Raw genomic sequence first — 13841 nt, forward strand, 5'->3', positions numbered from 1 at the left:
TATTATGATAACCTCTCAGCTAGGAATGGTACCTTTCAGCTTGATAATGGACAAACATTGTGAGTTGCCACATCTGTGAATTAAGAATGCCTTGAACTTTGGAGCCAACCAGCTGAAAAGTGAGCTGAGTTAACTTTAAAGGGAAAGGTTCAAACTCAGATGTGTATTGCAGTTTAAATGCTTCATGGACATCTAGTGTGCTTGTGAGGAAATGTCTAATTTTGGAGGAAGGGAAAGTTTCAGCAGTGTTGTCCTTTAGTACAGCCCTGAAATTGGGCAGCTTTGAACTTGCACTTGGCTGCTCTGATTGATACCCAGAGTAGGGATATGGTCGGATTGTGACCTGATGAGCAGGTAACACTCTGGTGCCATCAGGACCCATGGGCTTCCATATGGATGTTAGAGCAAGCCTGAAGCCACTTCATAGAGCAGTGTAAGCTTGCCAGAGAAACTAGCTCATGCTCACATCACAGCTGAGCATCAGGTCCAGTATGTAAATAAATGTACTCACCTCTCCTAGAGAGCCCTGCGGCCAGGGTATCTCTCTGTCAGGTGAGAATGTAACATGCGAGGTCATGAGCTTGTTAGAAATAACTTTGGATAAGAAATAAGTTAGAAATAACTGTGGATATTTTGCTTGTGCTGTGATAGTCTGTTAGTACTTTGCCATACACTTTGCCACCAGCATTTCTTTCCAGATTTTTCCCCAGTGGTAGAAATAAATATGTTGGTAGTTGCTTTGTTTGTTTGTTTGTTTGTTTGTTTCTAATGACATACTGCATTAGAAAACTCTCCTGAACCAGCTGCCACAAATTCATATTTGCCAGCTACTTAGAGAAGTAGAAAATTATTAGAATTATTAGCAGTATTTCTGAATAATTTGCTCCCCTTGTACTGCAGGCACTCTGTTGTCCAGTCACACTGATAAGCTACCTAACCATGGTCTTAGAATCATGTAGCATTTTCCTTTCTATTCTGAGTAGGAAGGTACTCTAAAGTTATTTGGTTAGAAACCATCTTCTGAACTTTAACTTACATTTGTTCTTTCTTGTTTATATACATCTGTCCTGTGTCATTGTTGGCCTTGGGTTTAAATAGTTCTTCCCCATTCCTGCTTCCTTCCCCAGTGTGTTTATAGATGGCAGTCATATCCCCTCTTAGCCTTACATTAATTATGCTCCTGTAGTTTCTCTCATATGACAGGTTCTCCATTCCTTCAATCATCCTCCAGACATTACTTGCATCTGTTCTGATTTTGTTTTAATCTCTATTGAATATGAGTGACCAAAATTGTACCCCCTATCTGAAATGAGGTGTCAGCAGTGCTTTGTGATTTCCTACTAATATTTCTCAGTCTTTACTGAAAAGTAAAGACTTTTCCAATAACTCCTTGCATTTCTTTTTTGACTGCCTTCCACAGTGGTGGTTCATAATCCTGTGATTGATTGGTACAATCAAATCTTTTTCCTCATCTGTTAATTTGAAATTGTTGTAGAAACCTGATTATACTTACAGGAACACCCATGCAGTGCTGTAGCTCTCAGTAAATGCACCTGAGGTGAGAATTTGAGGTTGCAGTAAATATTCTGGGATGATTTTACTCCATTATGTTTAACTAAATTACTGGTAAAAGCTCAGCATCTTACCTTACTGGAAGCAAAGCAGCAATACCCAAAGCAACAATTATTCCTAAATAGCACAAAGAGTATATTAATGTGTAACCCACCAAGGTAGTCAAATGTAGAAAATTAATACTGAAGAAAGATCTGTGAGAATTTGAGAAGAAGTTGTAGTGAGGCACAGTTTTAATATCAGAAATGTTCTGTCGTCTTTTTACAAAAAGCCAATATGACTTTTGGTACCCATGGTCTCTGTTTGTCTTCTCTCTCTCCCTTTCTTCATCTGTCTGCTTTTTACAAAGTGACAGTCATGCAGGAAAAATTCTCTACTTTAATGAAGAGAGGACAGTAATTAGATTGATGCATTATACTTGCTGTAAGGAGGCTTATTTTGAAGTCAGAGTTTATGCAAAGGAGATGGGGGACTGAGAGTGATGTGGTAAGCAAGATCTGGGCTCTACTCTGACCTCTTCCAGTTCGCTCACCTTTGTGGAGATACCTTGAAAATGTCAGTGATTTGATATTTGCAGGTTTCAGGCTTTTTAGATCTAGGGAAAAGCTGTCAGAGTAATGAGTGTATAGAGTGAAATACTCTAGTTTATTTATGAATTATGATTTTATCCTAAAATCATAGTAAGAATGTGCTGAAAGCCACTTTTCAGCAGATTACAATGTGAGAATACCATAAATTGGTGAAAGCATTTTGAATGATTCTGAAATTGATTTAATTCAGAAATAATTTTTTTCCTGTCTTCTAACCATAACACTAAAACCACAAAGAAGAAAACCACAAGGTAGAGTCACATGATCCTGGACTGGACATACAATGTTATTTATATGCCCTGAGCACACCAAGCATACCTGAACAATTTCACTCGTGGTATGTAAAAACCAGAAGTTTCTGTCAGTCTTTTGAGGACAAAGAAATATAGAGCTAATTCTCCTAGATCTTAGAGGAATCAGTCCAAGGAACGATTCAATTTATTTGAAGTATATATTATTTTGATATCATACTAGATTCTAAAATGATACTTCAGCTCCAGGTGTCTAGTGGTACGTAAGCAAGATAGGGAAGAAGAGGAAGGCACTGATACTGACCCAGCTCTTACTGTGCATCCACGTTAGCTAGCATTGAGCTGTCAGTCCTGATTTGTTCAGAGACATAGCTACAAGCAGAAGTCATACAACTGCACCTTAATTTCACTTACAATTAGTGTGTGTTTTTTTCCCATATCATCACTTATCTTCATTTAGCTTAACTGAAAGAGCTTGTTGCCTCAGGACTTATAACACACAACATCAGGAAGAGTTTCTAGATTTTTTCTTAGGTCTAACTAATCATAAACAAATTTAACTAACAATAAACACTAAGGAATGTGGAGTATTCTTACCTATCTTTTCAATAATAGGCAGATTAAGAGTGCCTGTCAGAATGCCTGAAAATTAGTTCTGAAAACTTAAAATTTAAAATAATGTGAAATAATTCAAAAATATCAAAATCTAATTACTAAGGGGGAATGAGGTGCTTATAGAAAATCTAAGGAGGTGTAATTAGTTCTTTTCTATAAAAGAGAGACTAGACTCACTTTTATTTTTTTATTAAACAGGTCAGATTCTACCTCCATTAAAATCAGTGAGAATGTTCCTTTTAAAAAAATGTTAGGACTTTGGCATCAAATGTGAGAACAAAATGATCAAATAGATACCTCGGGCCAGTTTGTCACCTCTGAAAATTGCACAGAACTGCTCTTATATCAATGAATATTGAGATGCACATTTTAAATGAAGCTGTACATTTGGCGAAGCATCTCATGACCACTAGAAAGTATGAGTCAAGTCCTGAATTTGCTAGTCAATGCACATCTCCATAAGGATTCTATGATTTTCCTCTACAAAGTAAGTAATCATACATTGCACAAATAAAAGCTTGCTGCTTCAGACCTGCAGCACTTCTGTCTAGATCCTTCCTTGCAGAGAAAGAGAGGGTAAGTTTCATAAGGGCTGCATCAATACTGACCGGTAATATAAAATGTGGCCTTCTATGAAGTGTAATTTGATCAAGAGCACACAAGATATTTTAAAATGGGAAGATAAGATTTCAGCAATACTAGCAAGGTAAAGATCTAGAAATCAAGATGAGTATCTAGGGAAGCACAATGTGATAAGAAAAGTAACAAAATTCACATGGGAAAGTAGTGGTGACCCCTTTGTGGAGAAAGCCACCATGTATACTGATTCTCAGAAGCAAAATCCTTTTACAGTATCTATATTGTATGACTTCCTTCCAGACACCTGGGTTGTTACACTACCTGGCTTTCCATTAGAGGTGACACTTAAAAAAAAAAGGTGTCCTCTGGGTGGTCACATCTGGAACAATGGCTCATTGCTCACCACAGCAATGAGCCAGTGGGGAAGTCAGCTCTGAAGCTGTAACAACCCATAGGAAATCATAGTTTGTCTAACAATGTTATTTTCTCATTCCACAAATGGACTTAAAATATATATTTATATATTTGTGTTTTATCAGAGATATATTTCACACACTTTCTTCTTCCTTTACTGTTTTCTAATATTATAAAAGGGAATGAAAGAAGCCCAGATGTATGAACAATAAAACCAAATGGCTCCTTTCAGCAGCCTGTGGGGTGGATAACACGAACTGTGATCAAATTTTTACGTGGTTGGGACTTGCTGTGGATTCTCTCACAGCTTCTTTTCCCTTAAAAGAGACAATGCAATCTCCTGAATTATCCATTGATTTTCGAGAAATTTAAAACTTAGCATCTTTGTACCTCCTATCATACATAGTTAGTGTTTTGTTGTTGTTTTTTTTTTGTTTTGTTTTGTTTTGTTTTGAAAAAGGAAGAAATTGTTAAAAATAATTTGTGAGGAATGACAAATATGCATTTTCACATCATTATATAAACCTCATATCCTTATGAAACCACAAAAATAAAGTAGAAAACCCTACGAGGCATTTCTCATCATCATTACTATGCAGCATATTGCAGAGAGTTTTGTAATATCATGTGATTTCCATATATTTTAAATAGCTTTTTTTTTTTTTTTTTTTTTTTTATAAAATAGGATAAAAACAATCTTTTTGTAAAGACTCATCATAACAGTTCTTTAAAGTGCCATGGCTGTCAGCTCACAAGTCTTCTTAAAGTTGGAAGGCTGACATAATAAAATCTTTTTTTTTTTTTTTTTTTTTTTTACACTGACCTAAATCAAATATTGGATGGATCAAGCATTCTTGCTCTATGATCTCAAAGGAGACTTTTTTTTTTTTTTTTTTTTTTTTAATGTCATGTTCAGCTATTGGTTACTTTATGCTGAGCTGTGAACTGTGTGGTTATTGGAAGCAGCATTAAAAGCCAGGGAGTGACTCTGTTTTCAAGAATATCTATCACTACTGTTTTAGGCACCCGACTGGTTGTAGAAATATTTACAGCCACATAGGATAAATATTTGACCTGCAGGCATCAGAGATGAACAAATCCAAATTGTCCAGAGTGAAGAGATTAAAAAAATTATGGAGGGTGAGTGAACAATTCATTAGTCTATTAGAAAGATTGCAATAGTAAAACATAAATTGCAAGCAGATAATTTTGGTGTTTGTGGAAAAACTGTCCTGCTGCATGCACGTTATTTGATCAGACTTGTCAAAGCAGCTTTTGATTGTGTGTTTATTGTTTTGCAGATAGATGCATCTTTGCAAATTTCTTTCTAGAGACATTAAGCATTAAGCATTCCGGTTAATTTGATTTTTGAGAAATGTTTCAGAGAAGTTGAAACAACAACCCTTATACAATAAAAACCCTTGAGGAAGCTAAGTAAAACTGATTTCCTCAGTGGCCTTTAAAAAAGGCCATTTAAGGGTGGATGAATAATATATATATATATAATATATATATATAATATATATATATATATAAAGTAGAAGAAGAAACAAAAAAAAATCAACCTTTTCCCCTGAGGCTGTATTTTAGAGCTGAGATAAATTGCAGAGCTGAGATACATGGAATGTGCTTAAAGACCATGTTACGTCAGAGTCTAGCATGATAGTCAAATGAATTAAATAATAACAGAAAGGCATATTTACTTGTTACTGCATATGCTATAAGTTACAAATCAGACCACAGAGAAATTGAACAGATCATTCTTTACCAAACATGAAGTTAATTTGGTGCAACAAGTGAAATGAGCATCTGTCTGGTGTTTCATGAACTGTTCTTTGAAGATTTCCTTGAGAAGTTTGGGGTTTGTTCTTCTCACTGATAAATATACAGGAAAGAGTAGTCATTTTAAGAGCCTTAAATAAATTTCTTTGGATGCTTTCAGGATATGGGACTCTGATATCAGTTAATGGAATTACATAAATTGTCTTGCATATAGTCATTAAATAGTGTGTATATTCCATTATGTGAAACTCCGTTGAATTGCTTCCTGGTAATATTGATATGAGTATTTTTATATGATATTCCATTAATGACGAAAAACAGATGATTTCCATGACATAGAGCAATTTGCAGTCAAGACATAGAGTAGTAGAGGTTTTTCGCACTTTAAAGACTGTCTTGAAATAGAAACAATGTCTCTATTTATGGTTTTGTGTATAGAAAAGTGTTATTGTCTGAGTGGAAATTATGTTTTAATCATCAAACAAGTTTCATTTGTGCAAACAGGCACAGTTTTCTTAGAAATTAAAGCATATCTATTAAGCATAAGTAGATATTATATCATATTAAGTGACACAAGATAATTACCACAAAGCATGGTACTTAAATGGGCTCAGGGAGGAATTTAATTTTAAAAGGCAAAATGTCCTTCTTGGATAGAAATATTTTATTTGCATATGGCTGTGTACATTGTTGTGCAGCTGAACACTTTGTCTTTTACCTCATATTTGTTAATGTTATTAAACTGCAGGCTATTAAACTTCTTTTAATTGATGTATTTTCTGCTCCTCTCCCTAAAGCATTCATCCTATTCCATCATTTTGGTACCTGATATTTCAGGGTAATACAGTTCAAAATTAAATTTCTGAAGAAGCAAATGTCAGTTTTAAATGCTACTGTTTCTTTCTTACTTCAAAGTATTCAGTGTAGAAATATGTCAAAATCTTGAAGAGGGCTTTTATGTTTGGGATTAAAATAAAAGGGTAGACCTTTTTATTTTTATTGTGCAGCGTGTGCATTTTTAATAACCCATTATATATTTATGCAGGAGATTATATATCTATGATATGATGTACACTCCCTTTCTCCACTTAACTCTTGGCATTAACTTGCTCAGTATTTATGGATATATCAAAATTATGATTTACATTGTACTTATCATTAACATCCCTTGCAATAGCTTTCCATAGTTCTTGCCATCCTTCAGAATACAGTCATAAAATGAAGAGATTAACAGATAATTAAATTAAATCCTTAATTATTTGGGGATGATGAATTCACCCTGTGATTCCAGAAAGGTATATAGAGCCTTTTTCACAGGCAGTATAAATTGAAACCAATGGAGCTATGAAGATTTATGCCTGCTTGAAGATCTGACTCATGCTGTTAATTATCTACTCCCCTTTTAAAAACATATTAATAAAAATTGGATGTAGGAACAGTTTATTATAATATGAAACTTCCAAGGTATTTTTTAAATATTATATACATTCAAAGACAGCATTGCTTGAAAAGTATCAGTCATTTTTCACATAACATAGAATGTTCTTCAGCTAAAAGCAGAGAAACATTCATGATAAGCCTCTCCTTGTTTTCAGTTAATTCTTGATCTGGCCTGTTTCACATGGATTTCCAAAGCCCTGACATACATCGTTGACAGTCAAATCTTCTGAATTGTTCAACAACTAGCTACTCCTGCTTGTGAAGTAGCTGGGAGCAAAACACTTCTGATAGTACAGTCAGCTCATCTAATTAAGGACAGAAAACCAAATGTATTAGAAAAATGAGGAAAATTAATTATAGGGTCAAAACCAGCAGCAAAAATAAACAGTCTTTCTGTATTCAATATTGAGTTCATTTGCTTAAAAAAAAAATATTCTCCTTACAGTCATTATAGAAAAGATTACATATTACAACATTTAATGGGCATTCTAGGCTATCATGAGGATTGAAGATTATAATATTTAACTTACATGCTGAGCAGTCTTGAGAGCTCATTAGTGGTGGTAGATAATGATAGAAATATTTGGTTAATACTTGTGCCATATTTCAGGGGATTACTGTGCAAGTTTGTTAGCAATAAAAAACTAAAATAATTGTCATGGAAACATGAAAATTAATATGAAAGCATATACTGGCTACTTCAAAGCCACTGAGCCTTTTGTAGAAGCCCTTATTTAGAAAATGTTTAGACTACACATTATTTACTCAATAGTACACCTCATTTTGATCCATCTTACCTGTAAGTATTTAAGCTCAATTTTGTAAATGTTTTTTTTGACCCAATATACTGTGACGGTTATAAAAACATATTACGGTCTTTCATCCCAAGTGTTTGAAGAGGATGTTTGGAAAAAAATATGCCTTTGAAAAATACCTGTAATTTGCTCTGAAAAGTACTAATGGTGGTTCGCTGAAACTATTCGTACACTTCAGGAATATTTCCTGGAATTGTCACTGATTCCATCAGGAAGCTGTACTTCCCTGCTTGATAATTTATTTTAGGCTGCAAAATGGTATAAAAAGCATTGATTCTGGAGTAATTTCTTTGTCTCACTGCTTCTTAAAAACATATCTTGATAAATATTAATTTTAGGTGGTTTGCATTAATATGCATAGAGGCTGGATTATAAAAAGAAAACAGTATCTAAGAGGTTTTAAAATACATTATCATTTTTTGATGAGTTACAGCCTGACCACCCCCAGCCCCAAAAAACAATAAGATTGACATGTTTAAGCCTATTAACAGAATACCTGTCCAGTCTCATAATCCTGACTTTTAGATATATGTTTTCACCTTTGTTGAATTGACAGTGACCTGCATGTTCATTGCTGAGGAATAGGGTCTGAGTGCAAGTTCCAGCTAATGTGGCCTCAAATATTCTGTTTGTTCTCCATAATGTGTTCATTAGTGAGCAGTATGGTCAGCTTTAAACCTTTTTGGAGACTGATGTTGCCTCCTTGCCATCCCTTCCTGATACTTCTGAGTTGTGTTTTGTTAGAGCAATCTACGGGGGCTCTGCCTGTTGTGCCCAGAAGACATATGCAAATAGTAAAAGCTGATAGAGCAAGAACTGAGTGAGCAAAGATGGATTAAAGAAGGGAGCACACTACTCAGGAAATTTCTTGATGGCTCCTACTCTACCTCTCCCTATAGTAGCTTTTAAAAGGAGACTAATGGGTGCGCAAGCCAATCAATTAGCCCCCACCTCCTCCAATGTCAAGGGTATATCCCTCATCCTCCACTTCTTCAGCACACATTAATACAAGAAGAACGACTGGGAGAAGAGTGGGAAAGAGTGAGGAGGCATCTGAATGTCTTCAGTTGACCCACGGTGTGGGTGGGGAGCGAGCCTGTGGGTTTCTGCCCAGGCACAGTCAGAGCAGCCCTCCAGCACCATGAGCAACGGAGACCTGCCTGATGCTGATCTGGTTAGTGCTGGCAGGTAGGAATGTGGGGCCAAGAGGCTCGAGGATGACAGAGACCCCCCAGAAATTCAAGGTATAGGGGTGGGAGGTGGGTTAGGGGAACTGCTTACTGTCTTGGCATGAGGCAACAGAAGGGTCGAGATTTCTGGTTTTGTGGTCCTCTCTTTTCTTTCTCCTCTCCTCCCCTTTAATGGTTTTCTGATTAGTCAGGAGAGGAAAGGAAGAGAAAGGAGTCATTTGGATGTAGCAGGTCCCAACTTTACTGTTTCTGCTGGGACCAATTCCCATTGCTGGGAGTCCTTCATCCTTGGGTAAGTAACCACCCAGGAGAAGCAACAGTGATTAATGCGGCTCCTAGTCCCTCTGCTTGGGGGCAGATTTTGCGAGGGATCCCCTCCATGCCCCCTTCAAGTTATCTACTTTAAAAAACTTCCCATGGCTGGGTTGGGAAGCTTCACCATCACCACTCCAGACCAATGGATATACTACAAAGATCTGCTTGGAAAGAATTTAGAGGAGTGAATCAAAAAAACAGTTATACATCAAAAAACTGCACATAAATATGAATCAATCATTTTTTTTATTTTCTGTTTATGAAGCTGAAAAAGTCCAGTCATTCTTCTTAGGGAGACCATTGGCACTGCTGCTTGATGTGTAATGCGTTTTGCTGCTGAGGGTGATTACAAAGTGCATTGATTATAATAGTAATGGAAAACTTTTTAATATATTCTTAGGCATGGCAGTTAGCACTGTGGAGGTGTTCCTTGCAAAGATAGGTGTTGCAATCCTTAAACAGGTCTTAATTATTTGTTGAAAACAGTGAAACAAACTATAAATCATTAGAAATATAGATTACTTTACAAAGTATTACTGTGTATTGCTCCTTTCCTTATAGTGTTACCAATTACAATTAACTATTAATATCTGGTGTTTTGGTTCAAAATGGAAACTATTAAATTCACTCCATATGTAATTGATTTATCACTGCTCATTCCCCAGGGTCAGCAGGGAACTCCCAAGTGTGGTGGAGCTGTTAAGTATAAACTAGATTATAGAATTTACCCATTCTTACAAGTCTCAGTGACCAGGATTTAAATTACTTGATTAATTTTTTTTTTTAATGGACTTCGTAAAGCACTCTCCAAATATATGGCATTGTAACTTTATATTAAAAGGCAGAATGAATGAAATTGCAAATTTCATGAAGCTACTTCTGCTTTTCCATTTGGATTTTGCAAATCTCTATGGCTAAAAAACAATCAAACAAACAGAAATCCCACGATATTGAAGCAACATGTTAATCCCACAAAGCCTTATTCTGCTAAGTGATTTTATTCATTACAACTGTTATTTAGTTTCTGTGGGAATTGCCCATAAAATTAAGAATACCTATAAAGTTTACTACATCATCAGACAAAATTAGTGAAAACTTTTTCACTTACATGAAAGTGCTGCATTTTTCAAAAATGAATAGTCAATTATTCATTGGTGTAATTGTGATTTATTATTATTTTTTTTAATAGACAACTGATTGTGGTGTAACTAAGCCATGGATACACAAGTCTGGAACCTAAGTCTTATGTGGTGGGCTCTATATCCTCTTCAGTCACCTTTGTGAAGTAGGATCCCATGAAGGATCTGCCAAGGAAATGTCCTCAGTGGGACAGGGCAGCTCAGAAGGTTTCAGTTGTCTTTGCAAGTTCAGACATTTGGAGGTTGTCTGAAGATATAGGAGAAGTTACTTGTATGTTAACTTTGTGTTTCAGCTTGAGTTACAGTCCTACCAGGGATGAATTATATCAGAACCTCTTTTAGCACAGGGTCAGAATTTTAAAAGAAAATTTACAGAAGAAATAATGCTCTCAAAATATCACACTGCAGTTCAAGCACTTTAGCAACGTAAAGTTAAATTGGAACAACCAGAAAGCAAATGAAAATATGCGTATAAAACTATTTTAGAAGTCTCCAACAGTTTTTTTTGTTTGTTTGTTTGTTTGTTTGTTTTTTGTAAATCACTTTCTATCTGTGATTCTCATTTCACAGTATGACATTCTAAGAGGTTAATAACTGCATATCTGTTTAGAAGTCAGTCTTGCTGATGCTGTGCTAATGGCCATTTCTAATCACTGTTAGCAGCAACAGCATGTTGTATAAAATTTACGTTAGCATTTCCAGTCAGCATTTTCATTATGAATTATGAGATCCAAGGTTTCTAAAGTGAAATCCTGGTCTGCTTGAAGTCGTTGGCAAACTTCCATCAGCTTTGGTAGGGCAAGAATTAGATGCAGAGGGTCTTCTGGGTGAATGCATCTAATTTAACAAGCCATGTGGCACAGGATCTTTGTTACATTGCTTGCACAATTAGGTAGTTTCAAATGTTCTGCTTATTTAAATTAGATGAAACATTCTTAATTGGCTTAATTTATTTTAAAATTATGAAGAGAAAGAAAGGAAGAAGCACAGCACTGGAATTCGAGTCTCTTCAGGAACAGCACAATCAGCTTCTTTGATCTGGCATTATTTACAAACACAGCTTCATCTCCTTTTCCTCTTTCTGATATTACCCACTCGGGCTGCATTGGCATGTGTTTAGCTACTATGGACTGAGCTTCTCGGCACTAGCAACACAACCATGGGGAACCAGTACTTGGCCTTTAATTTGTTTTAAGTAACAACAATGACTTTCTTGGTAGAGGCTTGGGGTTTGTTAAGTTGAAGTTATGGTTCATTAAGCAGCCTGTTCCCTTTTGCAGCCAATGGCATCTCTAAGTCAAGAAACACATACATAAATGTATATGCACAGAGGCATTCTTACTCAACACGGGTACATTTTGCCTTCTCCAAGTGAAGGGCAAACATTTATTACCCAACGGTTCATGCATCTTTGATAGAAGTATTTTACATAAGCAAAGGAACATGTGAGCCTGCTTCAAGCTGGCACCTGAGGAATACCACTGCTGGTTAGTCTTGCATGCGCTCTGTGCTAAATAAAATATTTAATCTGAAAGTTTTATGTGTTATACAAAATAATGTGTAGAATTTAATGGCAAATAACACAGTCAGTGAGTGCCTGACTATAATCTACTATTATTGGATATATATATTTAAAAAAAAAAAAAAAAAATTGTTCTTTGTCTTTTTTGCTGCTGTTGTTTGTTTGTTTTGCAAAGAACTATTGAGCTTGTACCAGGGACTCCTCTTGGGTCTGTCTCCTTACAGGGTAATGCTGACTTCTCCTCCTTTGCCCAGCAACGGCACTGGAGGATGGAAAGGTGAAAGTATCCTTGAAGAAGTGTGGTGCAGAATATCTGTTTGGTACATAATTACTACATTTAGAGAGGATATATAATGGTACAGTGCCCTGGTGACAAAAAAAAATGCACATATTAGAAAAATGGTGTTAATAGTTCAAAATGCCTCTGCAAATGCAGAAGTTTGCGTAATTACACAAATTTGGAGAGTGTAAAAGCCATATAAAAGTAACCATTTCTGATGACAGTAAACGAAACTGACAACTCCTTCAGTTCCTAAAGAATTTATTTATGCAAATGCTAGAGTTTACTGAACTTTAAGGACTTGCTTTTAAGTGTTTTGTTAACTGCTCTGGGATAAGATCATCTTTTGCCTGAACTAGTTGGTTTATGTCTTTAGGCAGGATGACAACCTCCTGCCCACCCCTCATACCATACAATGAAAATCAGAGTGGCCTTCAGCCTAGACTGAGGACCTCACTAAGAGGGAAGGCTTCTCAGGAAGCCTTTATTTTGAACAGTTTTACCACATGCTGATAAACAGAAGAATTTAACTTTTCATCTCACTAACAGCAACTTCTGCATCCATTTTGTCCTTGCCTCACACATGCTATTGTCCTATTTTTGGCAATTCTTCTCTGTTACATTTCCTTTTATTACTATTGGCTTCCAAATAAATCATGTGAGAGGCAAGAGGGAAAAACATTTTCATGTGCTGACTCTGTTCTGCTCTAATACCTACAAGGGGGAAGAAGAGGGTATCCTTCCCCAGAAGGATAAGCAAAAGTGCCAAAATTAATAATGACCTCAGAAGGGTACCCTCTTCTCCAGGGTATCCTTCCCCAGAAGAGGGTACAGAAGAGGTTCCCTAGAGAAGAGGGTACCCTTCTGAGGTCAATATTAATTTTGGCACTTTTGCTTATTGCTAAAAAGGAAATTCCCTTCCTATTTTCTGTACAAAGGAAAGGACAACAGCTGTATCTGAGGGAAGACAGCAGGATGAGTGATTCTACTTATGTGGTAGAAAACCCAAGAGGGCATTTTGGTAAGCAGGACAGTTGACAGAGACCTGATAGGACACCTTTGGGAGTACGTAGCTTAAATCAGTCAGCCTCAGAGACTAAGAGGAGAAAAAAGGTCTTTCTTAATATGTTGACTGTTAGTCTCATCCATCTGGGAAAGCTGGTTTTGTTATCAAAAGCTCTCTATCGTTCAAAGTATCCATTTGTTCTGAATGTCTCTATTGCATGAACATATTAGAATAGCTGAGTTGTGGTAAGTACAGCAAAGCTGAATCCTGTACAAAATAAAATAAAATAAAATAAAATAAAATAAAATAAAATAAAATAAAATAAAATAAA

General features: G+C 36.0%; 1 protein-coding gene across 5 annotated transcripts in view; it reads left to right on the forward strand.

The window, feature by feature from the left end:
- Positions 1-13841, forward strand: part of DPP6 (dipeptidyl peptidase like 6) — a 551821-nt gene that overhangs the window by 233109 nt on the left and 304871 nt on the right. The window contains exon 1 of one of the 5 annotated variants that reach the window (XM_035317874.1): positions 5009-5161. The exons of 3 other annotated variants lie outside the window; for them this stretch is intronic. In XM_035317874.1, the coding sequence (XP_035173765.1) occupies positions 5111-5161 (51 nt within the window). In that variant the 5' untranslated portion in view covers positions 5009-5110. Of the gene's footprint in view, positions 1-5008; positions 5162-9075; positions 9233-13841 lie in introns of those variants that run through there. One more of the 5 variants, XM_035317870.1, reaches the window with a different exon arrangement.

Source organism: Oxyura jamaicensis, chromosome 2, assembly GCF_011077185.1.
Source record: "Oxyura jamaicensis isolate SHBP4307 breed ruddy duck chromosome 2, BPBGC_Ojam_1.0, whole genome shotgun sequence".
NCBI classification, from domain to species: Eukaryota; Metazoa; Chordata; class Aves; order Anseriformes; family Anatidae; genus Oxyura; species Oxyura jamaicensis.